We start from the raw sequence: 19,643 nt of genomic DNA, 5'->3' as shown, positions 1-19,643 counted from the left end.
GACTGGAAGCCTGTAAACAGAAGTGGTCTTATTTACTCTTGAGAGGCAGCCTTCTTGGAAGATGGAGCTCTAATGCTTTTATAACTAAAAAGCATGACTGTGGTCACTCCTATGAATAGGAACAGAATAATGTTTGTAAATTTCTACTTTGTGTCAGGGACTCTTTTCAGCATACTATATGGAATCTTTTTTTAAAATTCTCCTACCTGTAAGGAGGATACAAATTTCTCCTATTACCCAGATAAAGAGATTGAGGCCTAAAGAAGTTACTTAAGTAATTTTTCTCGTATGGAGTCATACTAGATTGAAACCCAAGCACTTTGACTCATGTTCCTACTCTATAGTGGTTCTAGGAACTGGACCATAAATTATAGAGCCATTTCAAAACACCCAGGGGATACGGTAGGACTTGTTGAAATCATGTTGATTTGTTTCTACTTTTTTTCATTTTGAATGTTCTTCCTTACTTCCTGATGTATATGTTTCTTAAAATCTGTTTTATTCTTTGATCTGACAACTTAAAAAATTATTTTTCCCTAGACCTAGTAAAAGTTCATTTCTCTCTTTCGTATATTTCCAGCTGTTTCTTTAGGCTTCCAGAAATTTAGTATTTCTTAGCTAGTAGTTTTTGTAGTGTGGAAATTCTCCATTAAATTAAAATTTGGTCTAGTATGTTAAATTTTAGGCTTTTTAAAAATATGTAAACCATCTGCAGAGGTAATATTAAGTGTTAACTATAAATTCAGTTTTCTGGTAAGGAAGTTAAGTTTGGTGGAAGAGGAAAGCTTTCCTGACTACTTGACATTTGCTCTCAAGAAGCATGAAATTAACCCTTGCTTGCTTTTAAAAATTATAATCCATGCCTTACTTAGTTTATTACAGGTAATAATGAATAATACAAAGTTGAGATCTCATAATACTCTACACCATTTATTTTGTTATTTTGCTTTTTAAGGGTCCAAAAGGTGAAGCAGTTGGATCCATAACTCAGCCCTTACCTAGCAGTTATCTGATCATCCGAGCCACTTCAGAGTCAGATGGTAAATAGAAATAATGGGTTGGATTTCGATCCTCATTTTTAAGGGTTTATTTCATATATGACTGTGTTTTCCTTTGGGAAATTTGTCTTTAGTATGGAATTTCAGTAAAGGTATTATAATCATAAATTATTTAGAACACTAAATATTTATATCAACTTGGTTGACAAACAGCGAAATCTGATAGAAAGGAAGCATTGTATAATTGAGTGATAAATTAGCAGCCTGGAGTTTCCGCTTCATCGTTCATGACATATCAACACTCTTTTGACTTGGTTAGTGTTCTCTGTGGTAATTCATTGTTTTGTCATTTTAGAAGTACATTTAATGCTATTTATCTTTTATCATTAAATATTAACATGAGACACCATGTGCATTATTTTTCTTGACATAAGACATTCAAATGCAAGCTTCTCTTATGTACTTTATTACTTAATATTTACTTCCTGAGACAGACATAGGGAGGATATAACTTATATGAAAGCAAGGTATCTTTACAACCTTAATAACTGGTAATGGATTTTTTCCCCCTAACTTTTATGTTTTATGGTTTAGACCATCTTAGCTTAGGGAGTCATGTAACCTTAGTTCTAAAGTTTCCTTTCACTAGATAATTATTTTTTTAATTAAAATATCATATGCATGCATTTTCATTATGAAAATTATTTATTTGGCTGATTTTTTAACATATCTTGAAACAAATACATATGACTTCTCAGAGCAATTAACATTTTTTTCTGCTAATACTGTTCTGAATTTTCATTTCAAAAATAGTAAGAGAGGAGGACCTAATTGGGAGTTTGGGATCAACATGTACACCCTCCTGTATTTGAAAAGGATAACAAACAGGGACCTACTGAATAGCACAGGGAACTCTGCTCAGCATTCTATAACAGCCTAAATGAGAAAAGGTTTTGAAAAAGAATAAATATTTGTATATGTACAGCTGAATCACTTTGTTGTACACCGGAAACACAACATTGTAAGTCCAATATAAAATAAAATTTAAAAATGTATATATAGTCAACCACACATTAAAAAATTAAATTGTTACTCTTTCTCCTGACTAATATGACAATAACATTATTTGTACGGGCATTTTTCTGACTTAAAATTGAGGTGTTAAACCTGGGATAGATGTCTTATCAACAACAAAATATTATTTTAGTTTGTTTCCTAGTAGAAACATAATTCTTAGGTATATTTTATGTACCTTTTTGGTACCTTCAAATTATGCTATGTGTTAACATTAGAAGCTTTTGAAAATTAAGTACACTTATTTTAGATTAAGTGTGTTTCCTAATGTGCATTAATGCTATTTATTTACCAGTGGTTTCTAGATATTTAGAATGCAAGAAGCATTTATTATACTGAAGAAATCCTGGAAGGATTTTATGTTCTAATTAGCTTTTACAGTGCATGTTTCTGAAAGAATATGTTCAAAAGTTAACTGTGATAAATTATGTTGGATGCTAGTTTTTCTAGTTCCTTGAGTTACACTGCTTTTGAATCTACGTTCTTCTAGGAAGGTGCTGGATGGATGCTTTGGAGTTGGCTTTGAAATGTTCTGGTCTTCTTAAACGTACAATGATCAGGGAAGGAAAAGAACATGACCTGAGCATCTCATCAGAGAGCACACACGTGACTTTGTATGGCTTATTACGTGCCAACAATCTCCACAGTGGTGACAATTTCCAGTAAGTAGATATTGCCACTAATACGATTATTTTCAAGACTGTGTTGTTCCCTAGGTGAGTTGGCAGGCCGAGAAGTTTTGCATTAAATTCAGGACTGAAACTTGTCTGCTTCAAACCCCTTTGTGTGCTTGCTCAGTCACTCAGTCATGTCTGACCCTTTGCAACCCTGTGGACCGCAACCCGCCAGGCTCCTCTGTCCCTGGAATTTTCCAGGCAAGAACACTGGAGTTGGTTACCATTTCCTACTCCACTAAACCCCTATGGCCTGGTTTAAAATTTGTTTAGTTGCTATGATGAGGTGTAGAAAGTTCTTGATTCCAGCTAATGTGAATTACTTGTTCTTCCCTAAATACAGCAATACTACAATCTTGTCTTTGTGTCTGGTGTTCCCTCCATTAAGAACGATTTCTAGTCCTCCTTGCTTTTTTCTATCATACTCCTGTGTTTTCTTCAAGGCCAATCTCAATCTCAAATATTATATATGAAGCCTTTCTTGCCTCATAAAAAAGATGTCATTCATCCTTCTGTTGCTGTTCTATAACATTGGGTTTTTTTGTTTTGTTTTAAATGGGACTTGGCTTATTCCACCTGGTATTTGCGGAATTCTTATATTATATGGTAATTTCAAGCTTGAATTGTATCGTATTTTTGTCTATTTTCCCCTGAAGCATTTGTTGTAGTTAATAGTAAAAAAAATTTTCTCCTAGGAAAGAAGAGGTTCAGAGATTTGTAGTGGTTCAGATCTCTTCTGTTGCTTTGCAAGAGAAATAGACCTCCCCTTTTCCTCCCTGACCCCAACCCTCGGCTTCTCTGTAGTCACTTATCATATCGGTGTTGAGGTTATTCTCCTCAAGGTTACGCCGCTTCTCTCCTCTCCTCCCTGTAACCAGAACTGAATTTTTTTCTTCATTTTCTTTTGACTATTTTTTTTTACTCTCTTTTAAAACTACCATTACCTGATCTTTTACATGCTTTCTTTGTACATCTATTAATGTAACCTATAGCTTTATTTTTGGAAAAGGAAATGGCAACCCACTCCAGTGTTCTTGCCTGTAGAATCCCATGGATAGAGGAGCCTGGCGGGCTACAGTCCACGGGGTCACAAAGAGCCAGACACAGCTGAAGTGACTGAGCAGCATAGCTTTATTGTATCCTAGTACAAGGGCCTGAATGAGATAGGGTGCGGGGGGAGGGAGATGCAACTGATACAGGAGTGAGATTTTGTGGGGGCCTCTTCCCTGGTCTTATTGAATAACAGGTAATCCTTAAATACGCTTATGTGGGGATCTTAAAAATTCATCTGCTTCACATATGTATTCATTAAAAATTTTGAGCCTCTTTTTTTTGTATGTAATTGGATAATATAAATGTTGGACATGTTGAAGAAGCAGTGATTTCTGGACATATATAGATGGTCAGCCAAGCATTTAAAAGCAAGCATGGGAAATCATCAAATAGAAGTGATGATGAAGTCTTGAAACTGGATAGCTTGCCAAAGGGGAACAGAGGATAAAACAAAATAAAATAAAAACCACACTGTGAGGGGTAAAGGAGAGACTAAATGGTAAGAAAGCAAAGACAGAAATTTTAGACTTAATGTTTTTTAAAAATATGTGATTGTAAAGGATAAGAAAGGAAATAGCAAGTATTCTAAAAAAAATGAATTTGTATTAGGAGTTCTCTGATTAAAATCTAAATGTAGGAAGATTTTTTAAAAATATACACTAAAATAATAATCAAATGGAGCTTCTAGGGTCTGTTACTTATCTCAGCATTATTAAAGTATCAGTTATATATAATGGCACCATGTATTCATTTGTAAAGAGCTTTATAAAATTTTTATACCAAATGAAACTCACAGGTACTTTCTCAAATAAGAAATTTCTAAAAAAAATTTGATTCTGGAAATGAGTTGTTTAATTATTTCATTTTTATGCAGATTAGCAACCCTAATCATGTAAGTAAGAATAAGGTTGGGTATAGCAGCTTAGCAATTTTAGGCTGAAAGTTCATTTCCTTAAACTGAAATTTCCTTTTGTAATTCTTCCTGGATTTTTTCCCAAGGTTAAACGTCTCAGTCAAGTATTAAATCAACATAATTGCCTCATATGTTTTCTCCTTTATTTTTGGAATTATTATGAGTGAATTTGGAGACCTTTACAGGTAGAAGGTCATAATTCATTTGTGTTCACTTGAGAATCTGGTGGTCTTGAGCTGAAGTTTTTCTTTAGACCAGAAGTGATACATTGATTCAAACATTCAAGTGATGTTTGTAAAACTAAGAAAAAATTCCAGCAAGAAATAGTCTAAAATTTTTGTTTTGAAAAATTTAGACTAAAGAATAGAGAAGCAAAGAGCTCAGAGTGTCGTCTTTTAATATTTTCCATGTTTTAGTTTCTCTGTGCCCCCATTTATCTGTGAAGTGAGAATAATCATTTTACTTACCTCATAGGGCATTTTTACAAGTAAATGAGTTAAACTATATATGTAAAACACTTAGAATGGTGTCCAGCACATAGTAAATTCTCAGTAAGTGTTACATATCATTCTTACTTATAAATTAAATATTCTTAACCTCCTTTATCCTTCCTGCTAATAATTCTTTCCCTTAAGGTTAAATGATAGTGAAATTGAACGGCAGCATTTTAAGGACCAAGATATGTATTCTGATAAATCTGATAAAGAAAATGATCAAGAGCATGATGAGTCTGACAATGAGGTGATGGGGAAAAGTGAAGAAAGTGACACAGACACATCAGAAAGGCAAGATGACTCATATATTGAGCCTGAGCCTATTGAGCCTTTGAAAGAGACCACCTACACTGAACAGAGCCACGAAGAACTTGGAGAGGTAACAGTTTGTGATTTTCAAAGATTTTTATTTTCTGTGAACTTAACAGATGAAATTGAAGATATTTGTATGACCTATTGCTTATGTTCCTAAAAGAGAATAGTATTCATATATACTCATACAAGTGCCAATGTAGTATATTGAATTGAAAGTTTATATTTTCTTCAGGTTTTCTTTTGAAATAACATACTCCTTGATATTATTGCCAGATACAGAGTAAACTGCAGGGGAGTGTGAATTTATAACCTTGTTGTTAATGCATAGAAGTAAACCTAGTATAAATAGTGTATGATATTTTCTGTAATGGATTCTTTGACAATATCATTCACTTCAGTGTCTCTTGCAACTACCCTTTTACTAAATTTTATAGCTATTGACTAATTGCCTAATGGGTTATTTTCACATTTTGAGAATGCTCGGAATAATCCTATAGTGAATTATTTTTTTCTGCATTAGCTGTCTTATCTACATACGTATCTATGCATCTGAAATAAATACAGTATTTTAGTATTTTTTGTTAATTGCAAAAGGCAGGGGAGGCATCTCAAACAGAAACTGTGTCTGAAGAAAATAAAAGCCTTATCTGGACTTTGCTGAAGCAAGTTCGTCCTGGCATGGATCTATCCAGGGTGGTTCTGCCTACATTTATTTTGGAACCCCGTTCTTTCCTGGATAAGCTTTCAGATTACTATTATCATGCAGATTTCCTATCTGAGTAAGTAAATTCTCATTTCTTAAAAGATGCTTCATGGTTTTAGAGATTTTTCAGAGTGCTAATTTCAGTTGTTGGTTTCCCTGGTGGCTTAGACTGTAAAGTGTCTGCCCACAATGTGGGAAACCTGGGTTCGATCCCTGGGTCAGGAAGATCCCCTGAAGAAGGAAATGGCAACCCACTCCAGTACTCTTGCCTGGAGAATCCCATGGACGGAGGAACCTGGTAGGCTACAGTCCATGGGGTCGCAGAGTGTCAGACGTGTTATTATGCTGTTCGAAAACCAAGCTCTAATGAGATCCTGTTCTCTCTTCTCCACCACTGGTATAGCTGACCTTAATAAGAAGTATGTTTAATGCTTTGCTGTGATGTTTCTATTTATGAGGTCAAATGGGGGTGATCGCAAACTTGAGCAAGACAGGAATTCTGCCTCTGCCTTGACAGCACTGCCATCACAGGCTCCCTGACCTGTGTACTAACGCAGCACAGGGAGAGCTGGTTGGCATCCTTTGTTCTCCTCACCTGGGTCCTCGTGCAGGTCCTGTCCTAGGGTTTCTGCTTCTGTTTGTGCTTATCCTCTCTGTACACAATGAGACATGTGCAGCTTATTGCATCCGGAACACCCTGCCAATTGCTGGCTCATGGAATAAATCCCCACTCTGTTTTTCTTCCTGCCAGCTGATCCTGGGTGTATTTCTGAAAAAGGCAGGCCTAAAGGAGGTAGAGGAGGATCTGCCTGCCTCCTTCCCAGCAGTTTCTTGGAGAACCATACTTTTCAAGGTTCTGCCTGCTGCCCCATATTCCAGCAGCAGTTTCAAGGCGCTGTGTTTTCTGAGATACAAGGTTCTGGCCTTGTGATCTGACTTTTAGATTCTTCATCATTATCTGTATTCAGTTTATTAGTGAATTAGTTTATTAATGAATATTGCAAGGAAAAAAAGCATAAGCTGATTCAAAGGATAATTGATAAAACTGTGGGAGATTTTTGCAAATTAAGTCATACATGAAGTGTTAAGCTCCCTAAAATAAAAAAGAGTTCTTAACCAGTGAATGAAAATGATCAATAACTTAATAGAAAAAAGAGTGGAAGAAATGACCAGGAAGTTTAAAAATGAAGTATAGAAACAAGGAATTCTGCAGGCAAGAATACTGGAGTGGGTAGCCATTCCCTTCTCCAGGGGATCTTTCCAACCCAGGGATCAATCCCAAGTCTCTTGCACTGCAGGCAGATTCTTAAGGCTTCCCTGGTGGCTCAGGTGGTAAAGAATCTGCCTGCAATGCATAAGACCCGGGTTCAATCCCTGGGTTAGGAAGATCTCCTGGAGAAGGGAATGGCTACCCACGCCAGTACTCTTGCCTAGAGAATCCCACGGACAGAGGAGCCTGGTGGGCTACAGTCCATGGGGTCACACAGCTTTGGACACGACTGAGTGACTAACACACACACGAGAAACAGGTCCTTAAACATGTAAACTTAACTTTAAATAAGAGAAGTAATTAGCCTCTAATTAAAATAAATTAAAAAATAATAATAAATAAAAGTGCAAATTCAAACCATAGTGAGATCTATTTTTCCATCCATCTCATTGACCAAAAATCTAAATGTTCTTATACCTCAGTTATCCTTTCTTTTATCCACCTAGAAACTTATTTCTCTCAGAATATGAGGCAGGTTCCTATGAATCACAATAAGATCTTGAGAGATGCCCATTTCCCCAGATTGAGAGATTGCACTTCAGGCAACACACAGTGTTGGGGAGGCTGTGTGGGCAACAGGCGTTCATAGACTGCTGCTGGCTCATCCAGACTTGCACAGTGCCTTTGAAAGAAACCTGGCAGTATTTCCCAAAATTATCTCAGTGCATTCAGTTCTTTGATCCAGTAATCCTACAGATACAACTCTACATGTACGAAATGATACGCATACAAAATTGTGGCAGCAGGGCTTGAAATAGCAAAACTCAAGTTGATAACACTTAGATAACTCAAGTGTCCAGCCACAGTTGACGGGTTAAGTAATGTATGGTATATCCACACTAAGGAAGAGCTCTGTAGACTGATTTAGAGGGATCATCAGGATTGTGTGTGTGTGTGTGTGTGTGTGTGTGTGTGTATGTTAAAAAAAAATAAAAGCAAAGTACAAAAGAATGCATTGTTTCCTGTCCCTTTTAAAGAAAAAGGCTATATATTATATTTGCTTCTTTATGCTTTTAAAAAACTGTGCATAAAAAGAAACATTTTAAAAAGAAAGTTGCCTATGGTAGGTTAAGTAGGAAGAACATGGAGCAATGGGGCAATGGCAAGACTGTATAGTTTTTCATATTGCTTTGGAGTTTGAACTATGTGTTCTACATGCATGTAAAGTTTTAAATAAATTTCATAGTAAGAGAATTTAAAGCAAGAAAAGAAGAGCACAGTCAGAGGGATAACTCCCAAAAAGTTCAACAACTTTAAGTTGGCACAGTTGTCAGCAAGCCTAGGCCTGCTGCTGCTGCTGCTAAGTCACTTCAGTCATGTCCGACTCTGTGTGACCCCATAGACGGAAGCCCACCAGGCTCCCCCTTCCCTGGGATTCTCCAGGCAAGAACACTGGAGTGGGTTGCCATTTCCTTCTCCAATGTGTGAAAGTGAAAAGTGAAAGTGAAGTCGCTCAGTCGTGTCCGACCCTTAGCGACCCCATGGTCTGCAGCCTACTAGGCTCCTCCATCCATGGGATTTTCTAGGCAAGAGTACTGGAGTGGCTTGCCATTGCCTTCTCTGAGCCTAGGCCTAGCCTCCTCCATATCACACTTCATCTCAAAAATCACCATATTGGACCTTTAGACATGCTTGAAGGTAGTAGTATAAATAGTTAAATTGCTGTGTTTGTGTGTGTGTATATATATATATATGTATATATATGAAACTTCTCAGATTGACTTCTGAAAAGCACAGTGTTTTCCTATGTTCCACCAATAGCAAAAGGGCAAGGGGACAGGCAAGTCATAGTTTCTAAAACAGTCTCTTTTAAGATGAAAATTGTTCTTTATCTATTAAATTGGTAGTTATTAAATAACTCTGGAAAATCAGTTGGTAGCAAATAGGGGAGATTCAAGTCTTAAGATGGGGTTAAAACCTTTTTGATTGATATAAATTATTTTGTCTTCCATATTGGTGATTTGAAACTTCTGCATTTTATACCAGGGACTAAAAGGGCACATAGTCATGTGCTTCAGAGAGGCAATTTCATGGAAGAGGCTGATGTACTATAGCACTCACCAGCTACTATTGATCACTTCTAATTAACATCACCAGCTGAAAATAGACTAGATCAAGTGCACGTGGTCCTTTTCTGACATAAAGGACCAAAGACTTATAATGAAATCATTAGCAAGACTGCCTGGCCATTGCTTCATCATTGCAAATGCTAGGGATCATGCAGTGTGTGAATCTCAGAATCTATTTTTATTTTTTTCAATCACAATTTCAAGTAGAACTCCTAGCAATATCTGGTGTTCTATAGAGCCCCAGTTGAGAAACGTTGGTTTAGAGAGTTTTCAAAAACTACTTAAGCAGAGGCTGGGGCAATATATCAAATAATAAAAAATGGGGAGAAAAATAGCTAGATTATGCAAAATGATTCTTGCATACTGATTGACATGGTTACTTTTAGCATCTGTTTTAAATATGAATTGTATACTTTCCTATCATTTCATATTCAGTTTTTCACTTCATTAATATTAGGAAGACTTTGTGATATGTTCTGTAAAATTTTTACATGTTATCATTTTGTTTTTTAGTGCTGCTCTTGAAGAAAATCCTTACTTCCGTTTGAAGAAAGTAGTGAAATGGTATTTGTCAGGATTCTATAAAAAGCCAAAGGTAGTGTTTATGTTTTACTTTCTTTAGCCTTATATATTTTGGGGGGGTTATTTAGATTATTTATGAATAATTACATTGCAAGCCTTCTTTCAGTTAGCAAAATTGCAAAATACTTGGTTGTTTAGACCTGTATTCTGATTGAAGTCATTTAGTTTTATTTCATGTCATTATGATTTTATAAGGATAATTCTCAGATTATACAGTTAAGCCCATCTTGACTGGTTTAAGTTAGTACTTTGAATCTTCTATGTTTATAATTTGAAACTTGTATGTTTTTTACTAGGGACTGAAGAAACCTTATAATCCTATACTTGGTGAGACTTTCCGTTGTTTGTGGATTCATCCCAGAACAAACAGCAAAACTTTTTATATTGCTGAACAGGTATTAGAAATGCTTGTTATAGAAGGAAAACTGATTTGGAAGTTAAGATTTTTTTTTAGAGAAAATATTAACTCAGCAAACTCACTGTTGATTAACCTTTCTTACTAGTGAACATTTGATAAGCATTTAACCTCTTAATAGTACTACTGAATACCATACTCTCTTATAGTCATAGAATCCTGTGATCAAAAATGTCTTTATTTTTCTTGCTTTGCTCTGTTTTTGTTTTTGACCAGATACTTCAGTGGTTCTCGAATTCCTGAATCAAATTTAAATCCTTTCAGCTTAGTTCTGTTCAGTTCAGTCGCTCAGTCATGTCCAACTCTTTGTGACCCCATGAATTGCAGCATGCCAGGCCTCCCTATCCATCACCAACTCCCAGAGTTCACTCAAACTCATGTCCATCGAGTCAGTGATGCCATCTAGCCATCTCATCCTCTATCGTCCCCTTCTCCTCCTGCCCCCAATCCCTCCCAGCATCAGGGTCTTTTCCAGTGAGTCAACTCTTTGCATGAGGTGGCCAAAGTATTGCAGTTTCAGCTTTAGCATCAGTCCTTCCAATGAACACCCAGGACTGGTCTCCTTTAGGATGAACTGGTTGGATCTCCTTGCAGTCCAAGGGACTCTCAAGAGTCTTCTCCAGCACCACACTTCAAAAGCATCAATTCTTCGGCGATCAGCTTTCTTCACAGTCCAACTCTCACATCCATACATGACCACTGGAAAAACCATAGCCTTGACTAGATGAACCTTTGTTGGCAAAGTAATTCATTCAGAGTCCTCCATATCTTTATAAATTTATCTCACATTGCTGGCCTTTTGGGGCTTCCCTGGTGGCTCAGCTGGTAAAGAATCCGCCTGCAATGTGGGAGACCTGAGTTCGATCCCTGGTTTGGGAAGATCCCCTGGAGAAGGGAACAGCTACCTACTCCATTATTCTGGCCTGGGGAATTCCATGGACCGTGTAGTCCATGGGGTCGCTGAGTCAGAAACGACTGAGCAACTTGCTCTCACCTGCCTTTTTAAGCACTCCACAGTAGTTAGATCTGTGCCTACACAATTAGATAACCTGATATTGTACTTTTTTGCCTCATTATTTTTAAAAATAATTTTCAAACCCTATTTCTTCCTAGATTTTCATCTAAATAAATTCCGGCCTGCTTATCTTTCCTGTAATGTAAGGATTGTGAGAATACAATGTGTTATTTGAGTAATCTTCGTCTTCCCAATAAATTTTGATGTACTCCTCAGATTGAAAGCACTTTATCTGTATTAGTTTTTTAAATGATAGCATTTTAGTTTGCTGTAATTCTTCACTAAGTTTAGAAGCTTGAAAAGTGATTAATTTTACCTTTGGCTCATTTTAGAAAACTTAAGATGTATACGTATCAAAATATTAATTATTAAAATGACATTTGTTAATGCTTTTGTTAGTTTCTTAAGTCTATTCAGTAACTACATGAAGAATAGCCACTGTATTAGTTATTCATTGCTGTATAACAAATGCAAAATTTAATGGCTTAAGACAACAAACATTTATTATTTCGTATAATAAGGTTAGGAATCTGAAAGCTGTTTAGGTGGGTGGTTCTGGCTCAGGATCTCTCCTGAGGTTGAAGTCAAGATGTCAGCCACCTTTGCAGTCCTCTGAAGGCTTCTGCTTCCAAGGTCATCACATGGCTTTTGGGAGGAGGTCAGTACCTTATCACATGGGCCTCTCCATAGTTGTTCACAACATGGAAGCTGGCTATTCAGAGCTAATGATTGAGAGACACACACACACCAAGATACCTGCTGCATTAAGGCCTGATTTCAGAGGCGACATACTATGACTCCCATGCAAACTGACCTGGGTACAGTGTAAGAGGAGCTCATCTGTTGCTGTGTATACCAGGAGCTGGCTTTCCTTGAGATACATCTTGGAGATTGGTTCCTGCAATCCTCAATATTTAACTTTACTGTTAAATACTTACCAAATATTTCTTTTAATTCCTTATTAGAATATACTTCTAAGACTGGAGCTTTTGATAATATCACAGTAATATGCTTATAATTATTATATTTCCGTGTATGTTTCCTGTATTCAATAGGTGTCTCATCACCCACCAATATCTGCCTTTTATGTCAGTAACCGAAAAGATGGGTTTTGCCTTAGTGGCAGTATCCTGGCCAAGTCCAAGTTCTATGGTGAGTCTGCCCATGTCTCAGTCTATACACTTTTCTGCGATGTAGTATTTTCTGGTGAGCTTTAATGTAGACGGTGTCTTGTACTGTTTTCAGCAAGGGATTTGTATGTCATTAAGTATCAGTTTTACTTGGATAATGACTTTTCGTTTTTGTTGTTTTTCTTTGTGAGGTTTCATCTATGTGTAAATTTACCGCAAACACCACTTATCAAAAGACAGGTTAACGACTGTCCACTCTAGTTCACCATTTTAGTCCACAATATATGTCTTTTGCCTTTAGCTCTACTAAGATTTTTTGTTTCATTTCAGTGTACCTGAGGGGTTGATCATTTGATTTAATCTTTGAATAGAGAGAGAGAGAGAATCTAAATACAGTTAGAATACTTATCCAGAGTTCAATATTGAGAGTAATGATATTTTTACCTTGAGTCAAGTAACATGCTACTAAAAATAAAAACTTTTGTAAAAAAAAAAAAAGAAGAAGGAAAATAAAGAAATATGTACAGTAGGAAATCTTAATCTAAAACCTGTGACAATTCAAACAAGCAGATCATCACTTGATGCTTGCTTTGTTTGGCTTGTGGGTTTGATTTTTTTTGCCTAGTTTTATATTTTGCTTGTTTCAGAGTGTGATCATTTTCTTCTGAAAGTGCATGTATTTTGAGTTTTTCCCCACTGTACCCTTCATCTCTTCATGTCCCTACCCTGACTATAGTGTAGATAGCTTTTGTGAATGTGTGTTCTACCCTTGTAGAATTTTTATTGAGTACCAACTACACAGCTCGCTTTCCGGGATTACTTGCAGCTAGCCTTCTTTTTTTCAGTGTTATAGTGAATATAGTTGTGTATATCAGAGATATCTGTTCCTTTGTACTTTGAAAGAACTTACTAAGTTCAGACTTTGTAGGGGCAATTTTTTTGTAACTTCCTCATTTCTTCTTTGGTTATTGACTTGCTCATATAGAAACTTCTTGCATGGAGAGTTTGATAATTTATTTTGTTTTAGGAATTGGTGCATTTTCTTGAATCTAAATTAAGCTAAATTTAATGACATCTGGGCAGAGTGTATTCCTTTTAACGAGTAGTCTCTTGACATTTTGATGTACTAAATTATCACTTTTTCCTTTGATGGTTTTTGCTTTTGATGTCACAGTTAGAAAAATCCCTTCGCACTTCAGCTTATATAATAATTCACTTATATATTCTTATACTTTTATGCTTTCATTGATCTTTATTTTGCCTGGAACTTACTTTGATGTATATATTGTGAATGAAGTGAAGTAAGAACACAACTTTCTTTTCCTAAAAGCCAGTTAATTTTCTCAGTGTCTATTTATAAATGATTTTTAGTGGCATTATTTTCTATTTCAGGTTTTGTCTTCTCAGGTCTGTTGATCTGTTTTTTTCTTGTACCACTAGTCTTTGCCCTAAGAACCATTTATTTTTAAATGGGTTTCTTATATTCTGTGGAGCAGGTGAAATATAGGTACTTAGCCATTTTGCTATGGTTTAAATAATTTATCATCATTTGGGACAGCTGCTCTTGTTTTTCAAATTGTATGCATGAACCGTCAATTTCATAATCAGAATACGAGTTAAGATTTTGGAATTCTGAACCCCAGTCTTGACATACCAAGTCAAAAATCACTGGGCTCAAGAATATACATTTTTACAATCTCCTCAGGTAATTCTAATGTACACTATAATCTGAAATAGCTGATGATACAATGTTAAATGAAAAGCAGACTACATCTATGCTCTGAGTCACCTCTACTTTAAAAGTATTCATGTTTTTAAAGTAAAAGTAAAGATGCATTCACGTTTAGGAAAAAAGTCAAGATTTCATGATTAACCTGAATTATAGAATTATGGATAATTATCTTTGGATTTTTCAACTTGCCCATGAAGAACACATATTTCCTTTAAAATAAGGAAACATTCAGTTATTTTAAGATATAATATGGCTACGAATACTATATAATAAAAGACAAATGATTTAATGATATGCCAGCACATGTATACAGTTTTGAATACAAAAGGTTTGTGTGGTTTTACCGTGTTAAAAATGTATATGGACAAAGATGTCTGAATAAAGCCCTCCTGGACCACCCTTCTCTGTACATCTGGCCCTAATACCAAAGGCAGCTGCCTGAAGGTATTAAAGAGAGAGCAGTTGCAGGCAAATTCAGTGGGAAGTCCACAGTCATAGGACAGAAATCACACAGAAGGAATCCTTGCTTCTCAGCTTAAGGTTACATATGGTTAACAGGGTAAACTGGTAGAAACATTGCAACCTTTCCAGCCTGGAGAACCAAGCACTAAATTTGAAGAAACCATGGCCGCTAGACAGAGAATAGGAACCTGAAAAGGAAAAGAGCCAGAGGGGATCTCAAATTTATTGTCCTAAAATTATCCGTAATATTCTCTTACTTCCTTTCATTGTCTGTGGGCTCTGTAGTGATTCTGCTCATTTTATTCCTGATTTGTGTTCTTTATTTTGATCTGTCTGTATCAATTCTTGGCTTCCCTAATTTTCTAAATTATCTGTCCACTTTATACACTGATGTCTGCTCATCCTTATTTCCTTTCTTCTACCTACTTGGAATTTAATTAGTTCTTTTTCTAATTCCATATGGTAAAAAGTCAGATCACTGATTTGAATTTTTCTTTTTTTCTAATTTAAGTTGTAAATTTCCCTCTAAGCACCCTTTTCTACTGTAGATACCTGATAGATGTCCTCAATATGTTTTGTTTGTTTTGGAATGGTTAAATTATTTTCTGTGAAATTTAATAAGCAGTATTTATTTCAGGAAACTCATTATCTGCGATATTAGAAGGAGAAGCACGGTTAACTTTCTTGAATAGAGGTGAAGATTATGTGATGACAATGCCATATGCTCATTGTAAAGGTAAATATTTTCCATACTTGTTAGATTTCCCCTAACTCTTCTTTTTAAGTAAATGTATTTGACCATAATTTGTTATGTTTTGAGATTGATGGAGTTACTTGGCCTTTTGTTTGAAAGTGTCCTTGATTTACAGATACGTACTATCATTGCTACCATCTGCTGAATACTCTCCGGAGAAGGCAACGGCAAGCCACTCCAGTACTCTTGCCTAGAAAATCCCATGGATGGAGGAGCCTGGTGGACTGCAGTCCGTGGGGTCGCTAAGGGTCGGACACGACTGAGTGACTTCACTTTCACACATTGGAGAAGGAAATGGCAACCCACTCCAGTGTTCTTGCCTGGAGAATCCCAGGGACGGGGGAGCCTGGTGGGCTTCCGTCTATGGGGTCACACAGAGTTGGACACGACTGAAGTGACTTAGCAGCAGCAACAGCAGCTGAATACTCTGTGGTGAATTAGTTCACCACAATGGACTTTCTGTGACATATATATTAGTTTGATAGAGACTAATTTATAATAATGGAATTTCATTTGCCTTATCTGCAAGTTGTAAAATTTGATGAGACTGACTATTTCAGAATGCTTGAAAGTGATTTTCATTTTTTTGTACCATTACCCATTCCTTAAATGTTAATTTACTGCTTTTCACTGTAACAGGCTCCTTAAAATTTTTTATCATCCTTACTTGGCAATTTCTTAAAAATTTATGTATTATGCTTTTCTCCCATTATTTAGTGTACAGATAAAGATATTAAATAATAACTGTCAGGACAGGACAGGCACTCAACTATTCTGTGCACTCTACATTTATAAACACATCTAATCATTCCAGTAGCCCTATAAATTAGGTAATATTATCTTTGTTTGATGGACAACAAAATGAGGCAGATAGAGGTTAGCACAAGCTCTGCAATCTGTACTGCAGTTCTATATGGCATCATCTTAAACACTCTGCTCCATCATCTATACCATCCTTTCCAACCCATTTCTTAAAAATAGCTTTTTAGGGTAATTATCCTCTATTTTAGGAACTGATTCATGAAAATATAGAAATTACTTAATATGGCCTCATTTCACAGATGAAAAAACTTGTAAGGGTTAGGAATCTTACCTAAAGCCAGACCAGCTAGTTAGTAAGAATGCTGAGACTAAGCTCTAGGCTATTTGAGCCCATCCATTATACCATGAATGTACCTGGTACTAAGTACAAGAGTGCCAGCTTGTGGCCTCAGGCTGGATAATTCTTAGAGCTTCATGTGTGGTTCTTGAAATAAGCATGAAGTGAAGCATTTGAAATCATGAATTGATAAATATATTTTTAAAATTTTGGAATAAGTAAAATGATACTTTATGTAGATAAATACCTGATGCCAGACCTAAATAGCAACATGGAAAACTTTTTATAGCACTGTTTATATTGCAGGGAAAAAAGAGGAAATTTTAGCCTCTTGTGAATGAGGAAATTATTATTTTCTACCTTTGTATATTTTCTAAGATGTGTTCCCTAAATCAGTAGTCTCAAATTATTTTATAAAGCAAGAATTCCATAGTCAGATAACTTGGAAACATTGCATAGTCTGTTCCTCTCTTGAAAATTAGCATTGTGTATTTGCATATTAAAGACTGCCATGGGAGTTTAGTCTGACCTGGAAGGCATTATGCTAAGGAGTCAAGTCAGAGAGAGAAGGACAAATACAGTGTATCACTTATACACGGAATCTAAAAAATGCAACAAACTAGTGAGTATAACAAGAAAGAAGCAGATTGGCAGATACAGAGAACAAACTAGCGGTCACCAGTTGGGAGTGGATTTTGGTGGTCGGGAAGTAGAGGCCCAAGCTGTTGGGTGTAAGATAGGCTCAAGGCTCAAGGATGTGTATGCAACATGGGGAATATAACCAAGATTTTATAATAACTGTAAGTGGAAAATAATCTTTAAAAATTGTATGAAAATTTTTAAAAATTCTATCTGAAATGTTGTTTAAAAAATCACATTGAGGAAAGACCTGTTATAGTATGACTGTATGCAAAATGAGCTTATATAGTTTCTGTGCATACATGGTAAAAATATACAAACTATGGAAATGATAAACATGGGGGAAAAAAGAAATTAGTCCAAGAACATACATACACAACACACACAGCCTGTTTAACTCATCAAACCCAGAATTTCCCCAACTTTTAGTCAAGTGCCAAAATGGGGAGATTTCTAAATTTATCTTATTGTTGTTTGCAGTACTTACTTTTTATAATGTCACCATAACGCTGAATTAATGAATGCCCAACTATTGCTCCTGGGGAAAACACATGGTGAGGTTCTCGTGAGCCTTCTGTCACCGTATTTTCGTCACCCAGTCAAAACATAAGTTTGTTTCTACTTGTGTGCTTGGTCGCTCAGTCATGTGCGCCCCGTGCCCTGTAGCCCGCCAGGCTCCTCTGTCCATGGGGATTCTCCAGGCGAGAATACTGGAGTGGAGCTATGCTCTCCTCCAAGGGATCTTCCAATCCAGGGGTCAAACCCAGGTTTCCCGCATTGCAGGCAGATTCTTTCGGGACAAGGATTACTTGCTTTCTCGTGGCATATGTTTCTGATTCATTAACATTGATTTAACAGCCAGCAGCACTATAACTCATGCCTAAACCAAGCATTGCCGCACGTATTTGCCCTGTAAGGCACATCACAGTCTTCTGTGCGTAGGAACACCAGAGAGCACTCTAGCACTACATTTGGGGGGTTGTAAACAGTAAAATCACCAACAAGAAGCACGGTGCGTAAAAGACTGCATGAGCAATGAAACCAGAAGTCAGCGTCTCGCCTTGTTTGACTTAACTTCAGCATGCGCATTGGACAGCTCAGATATTTCACCACTCTGCACACATCCATGAATGACTACAAAAGTGCTCTGGGTAGGGACTGCTAACTTATTTTGGTGAGAATAGGGAATTTCATGGTGGGAATAGGGAATCCCATGGTTAGCACTTTGACTTTCACTCCAAGGGGCATGGGCTTGATCCTTGGTGGGGGAACTGGAAACTAAGATCCTGCATGCTTTATGGTACAGCTTAAAAAGAACAAGAAAAAAGTATTTTAGAGTATTTGCAAACGTAGAATCTGCAGATAATGTGGATCAACTGTTATCTTCTTAAATCCTTCAGAACCAACTTTGTGTGTATATTATAGATTGTTATTGGGTAAGATAGGATCCTCTTGAATTATTAGTTTCTACTAGAAGGAGATTAAATTGTAAAGTTCTGCTTGTGATAAGCCAGTGTCTCTCTCTTCAAACATTTGTGAAAATTGTTTTTTATTTTTTTTTTCTTTAGGAATTCTTTATGGCACAATGACACTGGAGCTTGGTGGAACAGTCAATATTACATGTCAAAAAACTGGATACAGTGCAATACTTGAATTCAAACTAAAGGTTAGTAGAGAATAATCGGAGGTATCACCTAAAGAGGAGCTTTGAACAAAGAGCACAGTTTTGTTCCTAATTGAAAACTAAATATAAGAACACAGAATTCATGAAAAGGCAGCCTTGGAAGATTCAAATCAGTAGAAAGCCGTGATTTTATTGATTTTAATTTTAGTTAATAAAACTGTTGGCGAGTGAGTGAAAGTCTCTCCGTCATGTCCGATTCTTTGCAACCCCGTGAACTATACAGTCCATGGAATTCTCCAGGCCAGAATACTGGAGTGGGTAGCCTATCCCTTCTCCAGGGGATCTTCCCAACCCAGGAATCGACTGGGGTCTCCTGCATTGCAGGCAGATTCTTTACCAACTGAGCTATCAGGGAAGTCCATAGGAAATTTAAGAAGGAGAGAATGAATGGAAATTTCTTAGTAATTTGAAGCATTGCTTTACAGAATACCAAAAAGTATATATCTGAAAAGAAGTATATATCAGCTTGAGCTATAGCTGTGTACATTAAGGAGTTGTATTACATATTATTTCTGACTTGACATATTCTGAAATTTGCAAGCTTAGAAACAGCTATGTTCTGTTTCTT

At 36.4% G+C, this 19,643-nt stretch overlaps 1 protein-coding gene across 6 annotated transcripts in view; it reads left to right on the top strand.

Moving 5' to 3' along the window:
• The window catches only part of OSBPL8 (oxysterol binding protein like 8), a 163,285-nt gene that overhangs the window by 126,805 nt on the left and 16,837 nt on the right, over positions 1-19,643 (top strand). For all 6 annotated transcript variants that reach the window (XM_088836810.1, XM_055396179.2, XM_055396181.2 and 3 more), the window contains 9 exons: positions 956-1,040; positions 2,563-2,734; positions 5,348-5,585; positions 6,116-6,300; positions 10,077-10,158; positions 10,442-10,540; positions 12,631-12,727; positions 15,537-15,635; positions 18,960-19,057. In XM_088836810.1, coding sequence (XP_088692936.1) covers positions 956-1,040; positions 2,563-2,734; positions 5,348-5,585; positions 6,116-6,300; positions 10,077-10,158; positions 10,442-10,540; positions 12,631-12,727; positions 15,537-15,635; positions 18,960-19,057 — 1,155 coding nt within the window. The remainder of the gene's footprint in view (positions 1-955; positions 1,041-2,562; positions 2,735-5,347; positions 5,586-6,115; positions 6,301-10,076; positions 10,159-10,441; positions 10,541-12,630; positions 12,728-15,536; positions 15,636-18,959; positions 19,058-19,643) is intronic.

This window comes from Moschus berezovskii, chromosome 6 (assembly GCF_049115385.1).
Source record: "Moschus berezovskii isolate FMDL1 chromosome 6, NW_MosBer_1.0, whole genome shotgun sequence".
NCBI classification, from domain to species: domain Eukaryota; kingdom Metazoa; phylum Chordata; class Mammalia; order Artiodactyla; family Moschidae; genus Moschus; species Moschus berezovskii.
The sequence above is the reverse complement of the archived record's forward strand: the minus strand, read 5'-3'. Positions and strand labels throughout refer to the sequence as shown.